Below are 21,618 nucleotides of genomic sequence, written 5' to 3' on the forward strand. Positions count from 1 at the left end.
GACCTGACCTTGACCTGAGGTCAACACCCCAAATTGACCTGACCCGGACAAAAAGTATATCATTCGACGCGCCTGAGCGAGACGAACACGATGCTGCCAAAATCGGCGCTCTGCGGCCGTTTTTTGCGAAGTTATTCACCAAAAACTGAACCGTACCTTGGGGCACTTGACCTGACCTCAGAGGTCACCGGTTGACCTAGGACCTTAAAATCGGGTACCAATCTCTGCGTCTCGTAACGGCGCACACGCTCGTTTTTTCCGCGACGCGCTAGCTCCACCAGGGGCGAAACGGCGAGGGGGGGGGTCGTACCCGCCCCCCCCCCCTCGGCCGGCGCGTATGTAGAAAACCAATAGGTCCGGCGAGGATTAACATCTGCAGAAAGAATGGGCTGGCCAAAAAGAATGTGCCAACTGCCGGCCTCCGTGACATCGCCAAGCTCGCGTGAAAATTACTCGTCACGACGTCACAAGCAGCCGAGACTGAGTCAGGCGAGCGTCATTAGTGAAACCTACCACAGATAAAGTCATAAATCGCAAAAACAAAAAGAAATGCACGAATGTGCCCCCAGGCAGTGCATACCTACACATGCCTACACGAAACTGCCCCACAACGTTATTTGTAATATATTTCAAAATTTCTTGTTGAAAAAATGACACTTGTTCAACAAACAAGTTTGCAGCAGTTCCGTGAATAGAGTGAGCTTCTTCGCCCCCAATTTTGAAAAGCTGAACCACATTTCCGGTTCAGGATCACGAAAATGGATGATATAAGAAAAGTTTGGAAAGCTCACGAATATTACAAATTTGCGTTTTTATCAAGCATGACAGCAGGTGCAGTGTTGTCTTCTACGGTGAACGAAGGGCGGCAATGATAGACATATTTTCATAATTTACCTTGAGCTCGTGCAGTCGCTCCTCGTGTTTCCATAAACTGCTGAAAACGATTGTGCCCCATGCACAAATGTGCCCCACATTCCCCTACTGAAAGTTTGGTGACGATCGGCGCAGCGGTTCTGGAGATACCTATATCGAAAAGTCTGGAGGGAGGGGGGGGGGCAAAAATACCCCCCCACACACACACCAGGGCGCGGATTAAGAGCTCTTTTGATCACCGTTTTCCTCGTCTTTCTACAACCATATGTATGTACCTACGTTCGGAAGGTAGACACTGGGGAAGGGGCAGATTCTGCCCATCCCAACGGAGCCGTTCAGCTGAATACCCCAACCAGGGCGTGGGTTAACGCAAATGTGTCGAACCCAGGCCACCGACCAATTTGTGCTGTTGAAGGATGCTGCGCAGTGGGTGAGGGTTCAACCTGGTGCGTATACATATATTACCGTTGACTGAACATATACACACTCTAAAGGTCTCACAGGGAACGTAGCACGGTTCAGTCTGCGACAGTCATGTCGTCCTCTTCGCGTTGCAAGATGAGGTAAAATACATACACTGATTGATCATCAATGCATTTATTGTTGCGAACTTCTTTGAAAAATCTTGTAGGCGCATTCTATTCCGCAATCTGTCCTTCAACTCACGTTACATGAGTGATCAGCGAACTTCATTTAATCACAATAGATACAGATCCTCCACTCTAAGTACGCAAACAGTATAGGTATAAGCAGAGTGTACATACGTCCTTCCAGACATCGCGCATCACTGTGCGTGCACTACTAGCGAGCATATCGTCCACATATACACAGGCTCCCCAAAGCGCGTCACTATATCTACGCAGCGCTACATGAGTAGCGGACCTAATCCTATAGGTATGTATTTCACACTAAAACACATCCCGATAAGATGCTCTATAATACGAACGAACACGTCGGTAAGCCTACCTGAGAACCGGCTCAGGAACTAGCAGAAGTCAAACATCGCCGCCTCTTCCCCTAGCTTATTTTTCTTCTCCTCTCTCCCCTCTCTCTCTCTCTCTCTCTCTCTCTCTCTCTCTCTCTCTCTCTCTCTCTCTCACCTCCCCCCAACACACACAGCACGCACACATGCTAACAAGGCATGAAAGCGTTAGCCATGTCCTTCACGGTGCACGACTCAGACCTGTGCTGATTTATGCTTCTTCTGATAACGTCAGCCAGCACTTCTGGGCCTACCAGCCTCACCGAATCAACCAAAACCTCTCCAGCCGCGTCGACAATGCCAACAGCCGTCTTTCCTGCACCAACCATGAACTCAGAGATCGGGTCCCACATGTAATAAATGCAGGCTGAACCTACACCGACCCCCAAGGTCACAGCGACTGCTGCCGCTGCTGCTCGCATCTTCACACAGGGTGAGAGGAGCAGTACAGTGCCAGCACCAACGAGCAAGCCTACACCGAGCGCACCCCAGATGAGCTTGAGGGTTTTGTTCCAGCCCATAGCTTCAGACAAGATGCCATCAAGCGCGCTTTCAAGCGCATCTTTGAATGGCTCCTTGATCAGCTCCGGAGTCTTTTCCGTCTTTTCCTCAAATGCATCGAGCGCTTTCTTCTTGGCTATTTCGTGTGCACCACGAATAGTTTTCTCGAGGTTTGGCGTGTACCGAAGCGGATTCCATCTGCTGTACTCGCACAAATCAATGTGCTTACGGTACACAGCGATGCACTCGTCAACTACCTTCTTAGTTTTCTCGCTACATTCATGGAAGGCCTTTAGTGTTTGGCGAGTCCCGTTTTTCCTTCTGGAGAACTCCTCTTCTACTTTGTTTTCCAGCGACGTACAGTAGCGTCCGTCTGGTTCACAAGTGTCTCTTGCGTTGACCCGCCGCCTGAATGAGTGCAAAACGGCCGCCTTTGCTGATTCGTGGGCCTTGTCCAGAGACTTTTCGTCGAGCACCATGACATCGTCCCCCCACACCTCCTCCATCTTCTGCACATAGTTGTCAAACTCGTCCTGAAGAGCTGTCAACTTTCCGGCTTTGTTCATTGCTTTGACGAGGCTGTCGATGTCAGCGAATCTGTAGCTTTCCACACAGTTGACAAAAGTCCTCATAAATTTCATCAGCTTCCTGCATGTCAGCGGACCGCCCGCTACCATCTTTCTAGACATCGTAGCAGGAGTGAACAGTTCTGACATTAGCTCGTCCAGCTTCTCTACGAAGTCTGACTCCATGTCTTTGGGATCGCCATTGAATGATGAGCGTTCTGCGACAACCCTGCCGGGGTATGGCAGCAAGAAGCCGTCCACACTTGAGAAGCATCTGCGGAACTCCTCCCGCAGCGAGGTAATACTCCCGTCACTATTCAGGCGTCTTTCGACCAAGGCTTTGCCTCCGTGACTGCCAAATGGGTGATCCTCCGGATGTGCCCAGTCCCGTATCAGGAAAAGGAGATCCATGAATGCGGTTTCATCGGCTGAGTTCACGGCACGCCTTCCGAAGTCGGCGAAGAGTTGGAGGAACTCAAGGTCATTGCCTTTTAGATCCTGCATCAAGTTGAACACTGAGAGAGAGCTGACAACAGTGCTCAGAACAAAAATTTTCGCTGAATCTGTAACACGCGAGTTCGTATCGTACAGCCCTTGAGTGTCCATGAGGATCAGAAGCGCCTCTTCCCCAGAGGGCAGAGTTATTGGCGTGGGCTGCGACATGACCATGCCGTTTGTGTGCGGCTCGCTGCCGCTCTTCCATTCGAAGCTCTCAGCTTTGTAGTCGAGCCAACGGGTTTTGTCGGGTGCCGTCAGGTAACGAACCATGGAGTTTAGTAAGAACGATTTGCCCGTCCGATAGGCGCCAGTTACCGACAACACCACAACGGGAGAGTTCTGATCACTCTCAGACAGAAGGGCCCGTAGGTTCTCCTCATGCAAATGCAGCTCTTTGCTTTCTCCATTTTCAATCACGCTGATAATTTGCTTTGGTTGCATTGCTGCCAGCACCTGAAACAACACCACACACATGGGGTTATTGATCATTTCAATCTCTGGTCATGTATATGTTACAGTTAGTATGCGAAATCCGTTAGTTTGCAACGCAACTAGTTTCGTTGTAAACTACCTGACCGGCCAGGTAGTTTGCAACGAAACTAGTTCCGTTGCAAACTAACTGACCGTCCAGTTAGTTTGCAAACTAACTAGTTAGGATGCAAACTACCTAGGTACGTTGCAAACCACCTAGTTACTTTGCAAGGGAACTAGGTGTGTTGCAACGGAACTAGTTGTAATGCGAAATCGACGAGGCAGTGGCTCTATTTGTAGGTTATATTCAACTTTTATGTAAATTTTAACAACGGTTGTTAAAACAAAACTGTGTTTTTCTAACGGGGGACACTACAGCATTTTAGGCGCAATTTCAAAAAGTTAAAGACCAAATTCAAAACGTTCACGTGCATTTTGAATGTAAACTTTTTGAATTTGGTCTTTAAATTTTTGAAATTGCGCCTCAAAAGGTGTAGATGTCGTAGGCATCGGGTGAAATCCGGCATTTCATGAAATGCCTAGGCATTACATGGAATGCCGGCAAAAACTGAAATCTTCGTAGAAATAGGCGCGTTACAGCGAATGCCTGAAAATTTTAGGCATTTCATGAAATGCCAGGCGGAGGCCAGGCACTCCCTGAAATATGGTCAAAATTAACTGAGTACACTCGTTGCCTAGGCATTACATGGATTGCCCAAAAGACGACCGGCACTCTATGTAACAAAACTTTTCGTACGCGGACGGTTGTGTGCATATACACGCCGGCGGGCGGGCGGGGGAAGGACGTTATCGTATTGGTGTAAAATGGGCTAACACTTCGAGATATTTCACGGATCGTCTCGTCTGCAGCGTATCTACTTTATTGTTAGCTAGTACACAAATATTACACTGTGCAGTTATCGGGTTTCTCTGAAGTGTGGGGTCTGCTGTGTTGGTCCATAGGCAGTAAAAAACAAAATATCGTCTGGAAACTCTTATAGAGACCGCATTTTCAAACAAAAGGTTCCAGAACTGTTTTATTATTTGTTGACACATGGGAGCGCCGCGTGGCACCGACTCGTACACATCATTCCAGCCTTACGGCACTTGCACCTCTTGGTGTTGCACTGTTTGGCGCTGGCCCGGCATGCACACTGCTTCATCCCTTGCCCTCCAAAAAGTGACTGCTCTCGGAACGCCTCTCTCAGGCCAAGAGTGCGATCTGTTCCGACCACCCCAACCTCGTTTGCATTGGTTTCCCGCAAAGCTGAGCGCGGAAACCAGCCCTTTATGACCCCGGCGCGCGTACTCAGCTGATACACATCATTCCTTGCATCAGTGATCACTGCATGGATGTTAGCGGGATCGAGCGGCCCACGGTCCACTTTAGGCATGGCCATTACTACGGGGGTCCCGACCGCTAGGGCTGGGAGTTCAGTGATCACATCCACGCAGTGATCACTGATGCAAGGAATGATGTGTATCAGCTGAGTACGCGCGCCGGGGTCATAAAGGGCTGGTTTCCGCGCTCAGCTTTGCGGGAAACCAATGCAAACGAGGTTGGGGTGGTCGGAACAGATCGCACTCTTGGCCTGAGAGAGGCGTTCCGAGAGCAGTCACTTTTTGGAGGGCAAGGGATGAAGCAGTGTGCATGCCGGGCCAGCGCCAAACAGTGCAACACCAAGAGGTGCAAGTGCCGTAAGGCTGGAATGATGTGTACGAGTCGGTGCCACGCGGCGCTCCCATGTGTCAACAAATAATAAAACAGTTCTGGAACCTTTTGTTTGAAAATGAGAGTTTGGAAACTCTATAAGAGTTTCCAGACGATATTTTGTTTTTTACTGCCTATGGACCAACACAGCAGACCCCACACTTCAGAGAAACCCGATAACTGCACAGTGTAATATTTGTGTACTAGCTAACAATAAAGTAGATACGCTGCAGACGAGACGATCCGTGAAATATCTCGAAGTGTTAGCCCATTTTACACCAATACGATAACGTCCTTCCCCCGCCCGCCCGCCGGCGTGTATATGCACACAACCGTCCGCGTACGAAAAGTTTTGTTACAGAGAGTGCCGGTCGTCTTTTGGGCAATCCATGTAATGCCTAGGCAACGAGTGTACTCAGTTAATTTTGACCATATTTCAGGGAGTGCCTGGCCTCCGCCTGGCATTTCATGAAATGCCTAAAATTTTCAGGCATTCGCTGTAACGCGCCTATTTCTACGAAGATTTCAGATTTTGCCGGCATTCCATGTAATGCCTAGGCATTTCATGAAATGCCGGATTTCACCCGATGCCTACGACATAGACATAAGACAGGTGGTCACATTTAGGATAGAAACAGTGAATTAATCGGATTCGACTACATAACGTTACGATCACTGGTGGATCTAGAGGTGGGGGGGGGGGGGGCGCCCGAAATCGCTCCGCCATCTACGCAGCGCCCGAAAGCGACAAATATTTACTTATTATGAAAATGAAACGAAAACTGAACAACTTTTATAATCAAATACTTGTTTTAGACTGCACAGCCGTGTGTTAGGATTGGAATCAAAATCCGAAAGGTTTTTGGAATTAGGAGAAACTTTTTGGGATTATGTCTCCCGCAACGACCATGTGCATCTTTCTGGAACCGCTAGTGATCACCATAAATGCGTAGACATAAGCGGAAAGAAAGGTTCTGCTGCCGATTTCGGAATAGGGGAGACCCTGGAGGTATGGGCCCCCCGAAGGTATGGATATGGACCATCGCAGTTTTGAAGAAGTGTTGCGTATTTTTACACATTTGACCGCGTAAACTGGAAGCAGCCATTCCGTTATACAACCGACGTGATTTCCGAAGTCTTCCTTAGTCTTCCTTGGCAATGAGCGGCGATAAAGCGTTTTTGCCCTTTTCGAGTAAAATACGGTACATACAAAAAAAAAAATCATGATACTTTTGAACCAGGCTCGTTTTATGATGTCAGACCAGCTCTAACATAAAGTTTAAAGCATGCAAATTAGGACTGGATAGACAATTTGAAGTTTTGTTGCAAGATTATGAGCTGAGATGCTACGCACATTCTGGCGTCCTAACCGAGAGGTTCGGGCCACCCACCCCCGTTGATCCTAAATCAATGAAATGATGCTTTCATTGAATGTCATCTTCAATAAGTTTTATTTTTGCCGCGCAAGGTCGAACATTTAACTAAAAATTTCATTCGAACAAAAAAAATATCATTTATCTTATTTCGTGGAGCATGATTGAGTTTACCAAAATACTTATGTGCCAAAGTGACCTCCATGAAGTAAGCTGTTGGCCGCTTATGCGGTGGCTCTAAGAGAGATCAAGGTAGATACCAGCTACGAGTATTGTTCTCATTGTCGAGAAAAGAATATGAAACAAAGCACCGCCCCTACCTCCCGGTGTACTTAACTGGATCGAAAAAGCGCATGATTTATTTAAAGTTATCTCGAGACAAAAAAGTTGGTCCCAGATACCTAATGTCAGGCACACTTTGCAGGCGAAAAGCAATATCACGTACACAGAGTGAAAAAACGGGTCTAGCCACTGCCCACTATGGAAGAAAATTGCCTTTACACAAAACCGGCCCATACCTCTCGGGTCTCCCCTATTCCAGAACCGCGCCGCTGACGAGCTCCTACCTCCACAACCGATCAGTCTGTGACGCAGTCTGCCCTTTGATCATTGGCTGTTACCGAATGGCCCGGCACCGCTAGGTCACCTGGCTAGGCAAGTCGCAGTAGGAGTCGGCCGTTGAGACAGATTCTTGATCGCACGCTTATCCCGGACCACGGGCCATGGGACAATACAGTTCAGTTCTGTTCTGTGCGGCGGCGGCGGTGGTGACTGGTGTTAAAAAATCAAAATCGCAAAATGCCCCCCGGAACTGCCCCTCCTCTGGATCCGCTATAGTGATCGTCACATTATCCAAAATTGGAGGATCAAAAGCATGCGATAGCATGCTTTTGCATCCGGAAATTCCCATTGGTGGGTCGCTGAAGAAAAGTTCGGCCAAGCCTGTTTGTCAGTATGTGAGTGAGTATGTGAGTATGTGAGTGAGTTTGTCCAAGCTTTTTTGGACCTGGAGTCAAAATGGGTGGACCGATCGGGACGAAAGTGGGACCGTTCGACTCGGCTCCGGCGAGGTAAACTTTTGGTACTGGCCTCGGTTCGCTCAGTGGTTCGTGGCACATGCTATTCCGCTTCAAAGTTTCGGTGACACGAAATTTTTTGTCAAGGCTACAGGTCAACCCGAGGTCACGGACAAAGCCACACTGGCGGGACACATCGGTAACACCTTGAACCAGTTTCCAGGGGGGTCACCGTCTGCGAGGGGTGCAGGCTGCACGTGCTGGGGGCGGAAAACCGTTTTGACGTGAGGTCCTCTGGCTCAAAGAAATTTTGAGCTATCAACCGCAAAATCGGTTCAATGGTAGTCTCAGGCAAGGCCTCCAAAATAGTGCACATTTGGTTGAGCTAAACTCTGTGGTGCATGAGCTATGTACGTGCAAGCCGATTGCACCCCTTCGTGCGTTGCCACGCCTGCAGGGTAAACGGCCGCTCTAACTGGTTCAAAACTTGCAGGTCATAAGAAGAATACATTGAGTCATAACATTCCGGCGAGGTAATATCCGAGGGGTGCAAGCTGCGCGTGCGGGGGGCGGATAACGGTTTTGACTAGGGATCCTCTGATCCCGGGAAACGTCGATCTAGCGACACAAAAGTCGGTAGGCACTGATAGAACTAGACACACGCTACATGATGTTATGAAAATGACTGCACTGGGATGCCTGGGACATGAACTATGCACGTGCAGTTCATTCATACCATACTGTAGGTAGATATCCGCACCAATCTCACGTGCTTCGAAGCATTTTTGGGATGCTTCGTTTGGTTTCAGGTTCAGTCCAAGCGTATATAGGGCCTTGGTCCAAGCTCAGTCTGGGTTTCGGTGGTTTGGCCCGGTGTGTGCCCTCAGTACCGTTCCTCCAATTCTGGCCCAAGGCAACGCAAGAGCGCTGCCGGCATCTAGTGTAGTCGAATCTGGTTAATTCACTGTTTCATCCATGAATGTGACCACCCGTCCTACTCTTATGTCTAAAGTCACCCGTAAGAAAAACACAGCTTTGTTTTAACAACGTTGTTAAAATTTACATAAAAGTTGAATATAACCGACAAATAGAGCTGCACTGCCTCGTCGATTTCGCATTACAACTAGTTCCGTTGCAACACACCTAGTTCCGTTGCAAAGTAACTAGGTAGTTTGCATCCTAACTTGTTAGTTTGCAAACTAACTGGACGGTCAGTTAGTTTGCAACGGAACTAGTTTCGTTGCAAACTACCTGGCCGGTCAGGTAGTTTGCAACGAAACTAGTTGCATTGCAAACTAACGGATTTCGCATACTAACTGTAACATATATTTTTCTACATACACCTTTTTGCGTGGTTCGATCTGGGTTCGATAGCTGAATCGTCAAAACCATTTCGGCATCAGTTTGAACAAACGTCATTCAGTATAACCCATCGGCGACGTGCATCACTGTTCGACGTTCGGCAAAACAGGCTAGACGGAATTTAGTCATTTTGCATAACTTTTTGTCATTGAGTACAACGTTTTCGTCACAGGCAAAGCACTTTGTCAGATTGTGATAATGTTTCGAATCGATATTTAACCCGTGCCCCACTGGGAGAGGGAGGGGGGGGGGGGCTATTCATAGCCCCATCTCATTTTTTTTCTGCAATAACTTCTAAATCGCTAGACATATCGACGCAAAACCTTCAGTACCGTCGGCTGCATCAATATGACACCTTGTGCCAAAATAAGAACTTCGTAGCTACCATTGGTCGGCTGGAAATGACGTCAGAGTGACGTCATGCTCGACTGATTTAGACGCAAGACATTAACCCTCGCCGGCACAGGGGGGGGGGGGTTGATGCAACCCCCCCTAAGGTTTTTCGCGAATAACTCGCGTAAAAAGCGGCCGATCGCAACGAAACTTTCAGTACCCTCGCATTGATCAATTTTACACCTACCCTGAAAATTTCATGACCCTGACCCCAATGACCTTTGACCTGTGACCTCTTTTCCGTGACCATGTTTGGCCGAAATCGCGATTCGGCGTATGTCGGCTCGCATTAGCCGCGCGTTTGCGAGCTTTTCGTGGTTTCAAACGTTCAAACATGTGATTTGATGTTGCTCCCATACATTAGGGTGGGTGTCAAGGTCACCTGAAGGTCAGGTCAGGTCATTGACCTTTGGTGACCTCGGGTGACCTCGGTTCACTTTTTCGAGTTTTACATGTTTCTAGGCTAGTTTTTAGAGCTGAATTCGAATTTAGCAACCATTTGAACATTTACGAAGTAGTTTTGGTGCCTTCGTAACATGTTACGAAGCTGTCAGAGGCGGTTGACACGTATTACGAATACCCGTCACAACCCCTACCGGTTGACCTGACCTGACCTGACCCGACCTGGTCTAAATGCTTAAAGACATCATCTCTGATCAAAACTAACACGATATTCGTGATCAGCACCCCGGAAAACCACATAACAGCCACACTTTACGACTTTCTAACAGGTCCCGATTTTCCCGGTTTTCGGGTCATTGACCTGACCTGGAAGGTCACCCGATGACCTAGGACCTTAAAATTGGGTATCATCGGCTTCCTCTCGTGACGGGCAACACGCTCGTTTTTTCCGCGAAGCTCTAGCTCGATCAGGGGCCAAACGCGAGGGGGGGGGGGTCGTACCAACCTTCTGCCGTCGAAGGACGCAAAATGGCCTGTGCCGGCGAGGGTTAAAGCACGACAATTGCTCTCAAGAGCTCAGTTTTTTTTAAGCCAGACCCAATTTCTTAACATGAGAGGAGTCAGAAAACACAGTGCTATCAAACTCTAATCTCAGATTTTAAAAGAATAAAATATTTAAAATTTGAGAATCAGCAGGCCTTAGGGATCATTGCCATGCATAATTTTTGCAGTTTGTATGAAATGAACGCACGCTAGCGGCGTTTCAACCTGCAGGTACCTGACAGTCATTTTACGACATAAAAAATGTCACGACATCTCATGGTGTGTCAAAAGTGGAAATAGCCGGTGCGCCGTCTGGCAGCCCGGCAGCCCACCGCCATAGGGAAATTCATGCTTTTTCTTGCTTTTTCGCTCCTTATGAGTCACTTGATCTGATTAGAGCTTAACTAGGAACGAGGCGGATCACTTGGACGTATTTGGGAGCCGAATACGTTGTTTTGGAGACAAAACTTGAAAACCCTATCCGCCCAATGCGAGTTTTTGAAGAGTCTACATGCCCAAATTAACATTGAGCGCTGCCGTATTCGGTTGGTTTTCCGCGACCTTTTGGCGAAATCACCCTATTTATTCAACCAGGGTGGACTAATTCGCCTAGGAATAAGGCGTTGAAGAGAATTATTAAAGGAATAGAGCTCTGCATTTTTTTTTTTTGTATTGTTACAACTGTATCCGCCCTCGAACGATATAAATAATGTTGACGCACCAGAAACAGATCCCGTGGAATGCGTTTGGACTTGGCTGGATCTAATATCAACGAGTATCTGCTAATGCAGCTTCTTGGCTTGCACAGTGTGCACACAAATATACATGCTTCCTGCCCTTGGATTGTTCCTCATTTGAATGAAAATTTTGCTATAATAATTATTCCAAACAGAAAATACAGAAAAATGATCAAGACATAAAAGGTGTAAAATTGACAGGGCTACAAAACTGTTAACTCGGTTTTTTGAAATTTTTGAGTTTTGACCCCCAAAAATCAAAAAAGCATTATTTGGGAAATATTAGCCAAAAAATCCAAAGAGTTTTTTTGAGTTTCGAAAAAAGCGGAATGTATGTGAGAGTACCTACCGTCTTCTATCTGTATAGCAAATTTCAGATCGATATCTCGTTTTTTGGCCAAGTTATACCAACAAAACTGTTCAAAAATGCTGACGTCAAATTTTCAAACTCAATTTTTGTCAATTCTAGACCCCGTAAGGCAAAACAAAGACCACCATTGGACTCCCCGTGACAAGGTGCATCGAATCGATACCCATTTTATGCAAAAATATCAACTTTGAAATTTGACCTAATTTGACCTGACCTTCACCAAAACGTGACCTTAGCTGGCCCCAAAGGCTGCCTGACCCACATAATCGCATTTTTCATGTAAAATGAACCATAAAACATGCATCACACGACACTTTCATATAGTGACCCCCAGGTGACCCCCAGTGACCTGACCTCTGTGACCTGACCTGGTATCAGTGACCTCAGAAAGCGAGGTATGTGGTTGACGAACAATTTACCATCGATGGTTTTCAAAACCTTACTAATTTACTCGATTTCACAACACATTTCTTGAAATGCCTGTGAACGGTGAAAATCCGACCTTTGAACTGACCTGTGACGTCATCAGTTTGACCTAGGTCAATGAAATTTGGTCAGAAGGTAGTTCCTTGGTGGGGCTATCGAACGCCGTTTGAATTTTGAAAATCGGCCGGTAAATTTCCGAGATCTGGGGGGGGCCGAAACGGCCCCCCCCTACGGGTGGTAGGGTCCGTCGGTAGCCCTACGGGGCGCGGGTTAACTTTGGAGCCATTTTTCGGCCGGTTAGAAACATCATAGAAACGGGAAACTGAGTGAAAACCTTTTTTTTTAGACATTTTACTTCCATTTGCCAGAAGATGAGACTTAGAGCTGATTCAACAAAAAACTACAGTTATTTTTTGCAAAACCTTGGAAAAACCCATCTTACCGTCTTACCCCATGGGGTAAGACGGTCACATGGGCAGGGCAACACGGCCAGCTTCTTTCACCGACCAGCGCAGCTCGCAACAAATGCCCGAGATTAGCCGCATTGATACAGTCGCTTGTTGGTCTCAAGTGCTTCGGAGAAGGCAGTATACGAGATTCGTGCAGAAGGCGTATGCTCGTATATGCAAAAACAAATCAATTGTATTTACTGGTGAATCCCCTTGGCGAGCGGTGCCTTGTGTCGACCTTCGTTGTCAAAGGTCAATGACCTGCCGGCTCTGATTATTTCCACTCAGTTTTGCAAGCGAACAACTGAGCCTAAAGCACGTGCCTTCTGCTCGGCACCGGTCGCGGCCCCACCACGTGCACACCGCTGAACCCACCCCCTCGAAAATTTAATACGACAAATGAGTGCACGCGACCGACTTGGCATACAAATTTCACCCCCGTAGCCCTTACCGTTCCCGAGCAATAGTCTGTTGCCGATTCTAGTGTAAACCCTATGGCACACCACGTGAGCACGCGCCACGGGCGCACCCCCGGCCGCATCGTGCCCAAAATTTTATACGACCTGTTGAATTACGTGACCCACGAGTCGTGAAAATTTCACCCTCCTGCGTCAATCGACGGCGCCGTAATAAGCCTTTTTGGGAGTAATCCCGACGGCGGCGGCGGCATGGGCGGACTTTTTAGGATTTATAATTAAAAAATCAAAATAAAAGATTATTGACTGAACACAAATTCACCAGACTTCAATGGAGGTGTGTAGTGGGAAAGGCAATTCTGGTCCTAATTTTTCTCGCTCGTAGCGCTATTGGTTTGGTCTGCAGAAGGGGTGCCCGTCTTACCTACCCTGACCGTCTTACCCCACTTTCCCCTATGTACTGTTACTCATATCAATCGCTGAAAGTTTCAAAGCGATCGTTCAGTCGGTGTAGCTATAGCGAGCCTTTGAACGTTTTTTGAGGTAAGGTCACTTGACGTGACCTGGTGACCTGACCTTGAACGACCTGCGTCTGAAATTTTCACAACATGTGCAGCAGAAATGATGCATAAACAGGTGTACCATGCACGGCGGCGCGCAGGTTTTTGAGATATTCGCGAAAAACTTGAGAGGAGGGGTGTAAAAAACACCCCTTCCCAGCACGGCGCGGGTTAATGCATCGCAAAAGGTCTAAAAAAGCTTTAATATTGGTGTTTTGTCAATTGTCAAAAGGTCCGTGTTGGTGTTTTGCTAACCGCGAACGTATAGAAGGGGCCAGTTGGACCCCCTTGCCGTTTGGCCCTTGATCCAGGGACCGCGGATTCCGGGGGGCAGGGTGTGCAATTGCACACCCTGAAAATCCTGAGGGTGTGCAAACACCTATTTTTGCCCACCCACAGTTCGTTGTGGGGGCCCATGCGGCCCTGGCGCTTGAGTGTCCCAAGCCGATTCTCGAGGGCCCCAGCGCGAGTCTGATGGTCCCGCACCGGTGCCTGAAGGCGTGAATAGGTTCTAGTGTTATCTCAGGGGTTATCTCAGAACCCCACCCACGCCATTTTTTAGCGCTCCCACCGGCTCTTGAGGGCCCAGGCTGATGCCCGAGGGCCCCAAGTCAATGTCTAAAGGTCCCACGCCGGTGTCAGTACCTACATGGCTAGCTCAGGGATCCACGCCAGTTTCTGAGGGCCCTAACCGGCTCTTGAGGGCCCCTTGCCCCCTGCCCTCCTTAACCCCTCTTGGGGCCGATGCCCAAGGGTCCTGCATCAGCACCTGAAAGCCCACAGAGTTATCTCAGGGCCCCATACCAGTTTCTGAAGTCCCTCACCAGCTCTTGAAGGGCCCCAGACCGATATCCAAGGACCTCTGGCAAATGCCCGGGTTCGCAGGCCGATGCCCGAGGGCCCCAAGCCGTTACCCAAGGGCCTTACACAGCTATCTCAGGGTATAATGCCACTTTCCGAGGACCCTAACCGGCTCTTGAGGGCCCCAGGCCGATTCCTGAGATCCCCAGGCTGATGTGAGAGGGCTGACCGACTGAGGCGGCCCTTACGTCAGTTTCTAAGGGCGTCCACGACCGCCGTCTGGTCAAAGCTGATCTCTGAGGGCCCTACGCAGGTTTTTAAGTGCACTCAGCTCTTGTTTAGGATCTCACACCGGCCTCTGAGATCGGATGGCTTATGCATGCCTCAAAGCAGCCCTTACCTTACCGGCTCCTGAGGGCTCCGTGCTGATAGTTGAGGGCCCCATGCCAATACTCGAGAGTCACATTCAGTAATCTCAGCGCCCTATACCAGTTTGAGGAACGCCGTTCGGCCAAGGCTGACCTCCGAGGAACAGCCCTTTGCAAGCCTCGGAGTGCCCTCACTTTCTTTTTTAGGATCTCACACCAACCTCTGAAGTCGCAGGGCTAAAGGATGCTTCTGATAACCCTCACTAGCTCGGACCCAAATCGATGCATGATGACCCGACAGAAGTGCCTGAGTAGCCCGCACAGTAATCTCAGGGCTCACACCAGTTTCTGAGGGCCTACACGAACGCTTTTTGGCCAAGGTCGATGTCTCGGGGCCCTATTCAGGCATCGAGGCTACTCGGGCGCCAAGAGACGGTGGGGGACCTCCAGGCGAGCTTGCTTGGTAGTAGTTGGTACCCCATGGAGCCGGCGAACGGTGTCAAAGAGCCCGGTGTGGGGGCCCAAGAAGCGGCGTGGGCATCCATATTTCTATGTACTTACATGAGGTATTCCAGAGGCCGTTATGGGACCTTCAAAGACCGTGTGCGGTGCGCCGGTGACCCTTAGAATTGCCGGCGTTGGGTCTCAGGAGCTGGCGTGCGGCCTTTATGGGGCTCCAAAGCCAGCGTGTGGGCCGTAGAGCAATGGGGAAGCTAAGGGGGCCGGAGGCCAGACCCCCATAGGTCATAGGGGCCAAATCGATGGGCCCAAACATCCCGCCGGCCGTGTTTTATTTTTAAACTAATTCATGTAATCCATGATAAAAAGAAGTGTACCAACATCAACTGTGCAAAAGGGCTCTCTGAGGCCCGTAGGGGCCCTTGAAGGTCACTGTAAGCTGTAAGGGGCCTGTTTGGGAAAATCGGAGATTGATTTGGATCACGTTGCATGCATGCATGTGCATTTACTCTGCTAATGCATCTCCTGACCGTAAGATGCTCGCTCAGTCATCTTACGACCGTCAATTTTGAAGGTTTTCCCGCCCCGCTTCCTTGGAACCGGATTATTCCGGAGCAGTGGCGGCGCTGACTTTTTGGAAGGGGCCCGGCGTGAGATGGAGGCCCAATCGCCACATCTTGCACACCCTACGAGAATTTGAATCCGCGGTCCCTGCCTTGATCGAGCTAGATCTTCGCTGAGAAGACGAGCGTGTTGCGTTGCCCGTGACAAGAGGAAGCCAATGATAACAAATTTTAAGGTTCTAGGTCATTGGTTGGCCTCCCAGATCAGGTCAATGACCCAAAATTAAGGAAAATCGGGACCTTCAAGAACATCGTAAAGTAAGTCTGCTATGGACTTTTTTCGGGGTGCTGATCACGAATTTCATGATGGTTTTGATCACAGATGATGTCTTCATGAATTTAGGCTAGGCCGGGTCAGGTCAGGTCAGGTCAAAAAGAAGCGGTCCTGCCGGGTATTCATAGTAGGTGTCAACCTTTAGGTACTTCACTGATATCTGTGTAACACGTTACGAAGGCACCAAAACTAGTTCGTAAAAACTAAAAATGGTTGCTAAATTGAATTCGAAATAAGCTCCAAAAACTAGACTATAGAAACATCTAAAACTCGAAAAAGTGAACCGTGGTCATCAAAAGTCAGTGACCAGACCTGACCTTCAAGTTACCTTGACACCCACCATATCCCGGCCGGGCCCGGGGGGTAATCCCAACCACCGCAGCCCGGGGGGGGGGCGTTTTTCGCCCCCCCCCTGTCTAACTCCATAAATAAGGGAGCTACGCAAACAAAAGCGATACCAAACGAAAGGTCCTTACGAGACGATTCTAGGGCACCTAAAATTTTTGACCTCAGGTCAATTTTCAAGGTCAGAGGTCAAGGTCAAAGGCAAAAACTGGCACATGTGTAGTGATCTCAAAGTAAGCCTTCTAGAGGACGGCAGGATGCATCAAACCGGCGAAATTGGGTGTCAAACAAAAGAAGAGAATCTGAGGATTCCGAAAATGTGCTCATAATCAAAGGTCAAGGTCAAGGTCACGCCCAAAATTGACCTCAAACTTTGCACTTTTTCGTACATCTTGCGTGCTAACTTCCAAAATGTTTTGAAATGTTTTGAGGCTTATCAGTTCCCTATTTGTGGTTCATCTTACGATACAAGGCTGCTCAAAGTTCAAGGTCACAGAAGAGTATCCTTTCTAGAGGCTATTTCACTGATTCAAGTTAGTAATAATAAATAAGACAATTTTGCCATCCGGAAGCTCTAAATGAAAGCTTAGAGGAAAATAGATGCCAGATTCGTGATCAGCGGGTACAAATTCATCATGAACGACCTTTCATGTGTCAAAGTCAACCAAAGGTCATTCGAGGTCACATGAGGTCAACATAAAATTTGACCTTTTCCAAACAAAATATATATCATTCGACGCGGCTTGACAAGGCGAATGCGATGGTACTACTGCCGTAGCTCTAGGACCATTTTTGTCGAAGTTATTTGCGAAAAACTAAAACCACATTTCGGGGTCGTTGACCTGACCTCTGACCTCAGGTCACCGAAACTATTTTTCTATTTTTCTCTAGGTCAAACGCTACACAACCGTTTTCGTAATTTGTCTTTATCTCTAAAACTCTATTTTTAGCAGCTATTTGAAGTTCGCGTCTGTGACGCCGAAGTTTGCCGTGCAGGGGTTTAGAAAAATCGACCTTGTGACCAGGGCTGCGGAGTCGATGGATTTTCGGCGACTCCGACTCCGACTCCGATTCCGGCTTTCAAAAACCAGCTCCGACTCCGACTCCGACTCCGGGCAGAATTATCGACTCCGACCGACTCCAACTCCCGACTCCGACTCCGCAGACCTAGCAGGGCTGCGGAGTCGACAGATTTTCGGTGACTCCGACTCCGACTCCGGCTCGGGTTTCTAAAATCGACTCCGACTCCGACTCCGACTCCGGTCACAACTGTCGACTCCGACCGACTCCGACTCCGACTCCGACTCCGACTCCGCAGCCCTGCTTGTGACGTCATCAAGGGGGCTAGGTCCAAATTTTTTACTACAGAAGATGTCAAATGGATGGGAGAAAAGGTACTGAAAGTTTCGCCTTCCTATCCCTAATCGTTCGGGAGCTATCGCAAATATTCGCCAGGGGGGGGGGGCGAAAAACGCTCCCCCCGGGCCCGCGAGGGATATTGCATCTGACCAACATGATTTCACATGTTTGAACGTTTGAAACCACAAAAAGACTGCAAACGCGCAGATAATGCGAGCCGACGTAAGCCGAATCGCGATCCCAGCCAAGCATGGTCTCGTGAAATAGGTCACAGATCAAAGGTAATTGGGGTCAGAGTTATTGATTTTTTAGGGTAGGTGTAAAATTGATTAACTCGAGGGTACTGAAGGTTGCGTTGGGATCGGCTGCTTTTTACGCAAGTTATTCGCGAAAAAGCGAGGGAGTCCGTTCGACATCCTCCCCTACACGGGCGAGGTTAAGTGTCAATTTTGAAACTAGACAACCACTTTCAGTGAGTCCGAGATGCGATGAGATAAAATTCACGCTAAACTGGTGTTTGGCCACACTGTGCGTCGGTGCGCGGGTTATGTATGTAATTGAACAGTGAACACATACCTGCCCCGGCCGAGCCGGTGCCGAAGCGGAGAGTCGAGCGCCGATCCGCGGCCCGTGCAGCCCGAGCGGCGTCTGACGCCCGCGGTGGGGCGGGAGTGATATATAGCCTTAGGCCGGCGGGGGGCGACTCTGATATCAGCAGCCCCGCCCCCACCCCCTCCCCACCCCACCCCTCGCGGCCCACAGCCGCTGCACGGTAAACTGAGGACTGAGCAGAGCTGATGTAACGCCAGGAGCTGCAGGAATTCACACGGAGGTGCAGGCACACGTGTTAGTGCCGCAGTGAGACAGGAGAGAAAACCAGAATTCAGATTAGAAGTAGGGAAATTTTGCAACTCTAGTAGTGATTGAACATTTGATCTGTACATCCATAGCTCTAAATAATTCTATGTTTATGACGTCTCCACCAATATTTGTAGAAAGTCAACTTTGCTTCATACATATTTGTCCTTGCTTGTATCCTATCTCAGTCTTGTTGATTTTTTGTTTACCTACTTCACTCCATAGAGATGGGAGCTAACTGGAAGAAACTCGCGACTCTAGTTCGCGGTAACTTTCGTACCTCTTCCACGGCCAAGGCCTCAGTGGCCGTTTGTCGCCAACGGCAAACGAAATAGGTCATTGACATTGAAAGGTCATTTTGAAAATTTAACCTCGTGTCAAGGTGAGCTTAAATTTGGACATAGTTTTAATCTTCTCTGAAGAATATTAGATGTGGCAAAAGGCAGATGAAATATTGATAACCTTTGCCCAGACAGCAAAAGATCTTAGTATATGACTGAAGATCGTTTTTCCATTGGTGCACGTGTTGAGGATGAAAGCGTTTCTAACAGGTTTGTTAGTGCACTCCGTGCACTAACAAACAGTTAGTGAACGGGTCAATGTCCCATACAAAACAGACAGATCAATATCCTGTGACCCTATGACCTACAGTCAACGCCGTGCAATTTCATTTTTCATCTATTTTATTGTCTATTGGCTCTTTTTGCCTATTCTATGGCTTGTTTATTTATGTATGTATATTCAAATGTGTTTTTCTCTCTATCTCTGGTGTTCGGACAAAATCAATATCAGTTTCAGAGCCACCCAATTAAATACCAGCAGTGAACAATCAACATGTATTGCAGACTTAGCAATGACACAAAACAGTCATCAATACATGTACAGGGTGTCTCAAAAGTTCGCTTACACATTTCCCATGTCAATAAAGCATATAAGAACCGGCCAAAAATCTAAGGTTTTGGTGTCCGTGTGTACACTAGACAAATATGCATGCTTTGACAACTGATTCGGAAGGTTGGAAACCAAACCCTTTGCTGTATCTCCAAAAATATTTGCCCATACCGATTTTCGTCACTCCGTCAGCTGCCGGAGGCTGATAAAAGGTTACCAACTTTCAAGCTCTTGTAGGGGAATCCCCCGCAGTTTCTGCGTCGGATTTAGGTTTGACGAGCTCCCCGGCAACATCCGCTTCTCCCTGAAAGCCGATAGCTTGCATCGACACCATCCGTGAGTATTTTGTAGGTCTTCTCTGGCGCTAACTCCTTCATGAATGACTGGCGCCGACCTCCCAAGCACCATTTTCCTTTTCAAAACAACCCCATTCCTGAACAAATGGGAAGTACCAGGGGCAAATTTTTCGCAGCATATCGTAGCAGAATGTGTCGGCCATCTGTTTCTTAGACACATTTTGCAAAATTTGCAAATCCCGAACGCTCGTCATTCCCAATGCCAAGACCTTCGCTGGGTTCCGGAGTGTTTTCCTCAGGAGAGGTTCTGCTTTGTAAACGGCCAAAACCTGTCCATCGTGCGGTTTTGTCCGGATTTTGTGTGTAAAAGAAAGCTATTTGCTCCAGATCTGCCTCTTGAAACTTCGTTAGATAAAACTTTACATTAATTGACACTTTTGGAGGGTCACTTGTCCTCGGCATTGACGATTTTCGCATTATTTTCCCTCAAAATTTAGCGTTATAGATATTATAAACAATTTTAAATGATGTTTTGTCTTTATTTTATGATGACCTGCAATTTTTTAAACTGGGTAACCTCTGTCTGTGAGCTTCTAGTCAGTTTTCAATAGTTAGGACTGCATTTTCAGCTGCTTTCCGGAGCACGAGTCTGCTGCGGTACAAGGGTCGTTCAAAGCGCTGTTAGTCTCGCATGGTTTTGTCCTTCAAAAATTTTAGCCACCGTTTTTATTAGATGACCATCATGTTGTACTCATCCTCGCCGACACTTTGCCATGTGTCATTTCCGACCTAACCATTCCCATTACTCGTGAAGCAGAGAGTTTCTCAGCCGACCCGAGTATGCGACCTCCATTTTCATGCCTGATCCATGGTCAGAGGTGAACCCTTTTTGTGTGCTCATGAAGGGTCGAATGCGCTTGAAAACAATGAAGCTGCTTGAGGAAGGTTGTTACCAATGCCCATGCAAAATTTCGACTGTGAATTTCATGTTGATTCAGAATTATTGACAAAAAAGCATGGCTGGTACCTGTAAGCGAACTTTTGAGACACCCTGTACATATTACATATTCGGCAGTATTGTCTGCCGTGCGTCCATCACATTGACGTGTGCATGCCCTCCAGGGTAGCTCATACGCTCTCCTTGCTCGTCATGTTGAAGTGTATGTTGAATGTACAGCTGTGGAACTCTGTGCCGACCACAGCACCACGACTGATGCTCGCGAGATCCGCCGTGCTTGTGACCGTGAATGACGCACCGCTCTGTACGTCGCTGCTGACCTCGGCTACACTGGCTTTGTGATCTTGACGATGCTTATCACTGGAGAAGTCTGCATTTTCAGTTACGGTCCTTGCCATCTTCCGTTGGACGGTGTCGCATGCCTCAGAGTAGCTAGTGAGACTGTTTACTGACTTATGCAGCTGAGTCACATAGCTTTCAGCTTTTAGTTTCATTTTTATCTTCATCATCATCAAGTAAATTGCCAATTAAATCAAAACACGGTCTATCACTCATTACTGTTAATTCGAATAACGTGTAACTGCCAAGGCCTAAATTTGCTGACAAGTGCTGACAATGCAAACCGAAATTGTTTCCAGACTTGATTTTTCGCTTTAATTTTGAATTCGCGTGGCGCAGTCATATACTAAATCGCTTAGTACACTCGCGTTTCTAAATTTTCATTTTGTGACCTCGAC

At 48.0% G+C, this 21,618-nt stretch overlaps 1 protein-coding gene across 1 annotated transcript; it reads right to left on the reverse strand.

The window, feature by feature from the left end:
* Positions 1 to 1,454: 1,454 nt before the first annotated feature.
* Positions 1,455 to 18,526, reverse strand: LOC122383621 (atlastin-2-like). Its single transcript, XM_043370235.1, has 2 exons — positions 18,455 to 18,526; positions 1,455 to 3,873 (listed from the first exon to the last, which is right to left on the reverse strand). Exon 2 carries the CDS (start codon positions 3,859 to 3,861, stop codon positions 2,005 to 2,007), a length of 1,857 nt encoding a protein of 618 aa, XP_043226170.1. The 5' UTR covers positions 3,862 to 3,873; positions 18,455 to 18,526; the 3' UTR covers positions 1,455 to 2,004.
* Between the last annotated feature and the right edge of the window lie 3,092 nt (positions 18,527 to 21,618).

This window comes from Amphibalanus amphitrite, unplaced genomic scaffold (genome assembly GCF_019059575.1).
Source record: "Amphibalanus amphitrite isolate SeventyFive unplaced genomic scaffold, NRLGWU_Aamphi_draft 000169F_arrow, whole genome shotgun sequence".
Classification (NCBI taxonomy): domain Eukaryota; kingdom Metazoa; phylum Arthropoda; class Thecostraca; order Balanomorpha; family Balanidae; genus Amphibalanus; species Amphibalanus amphitrite.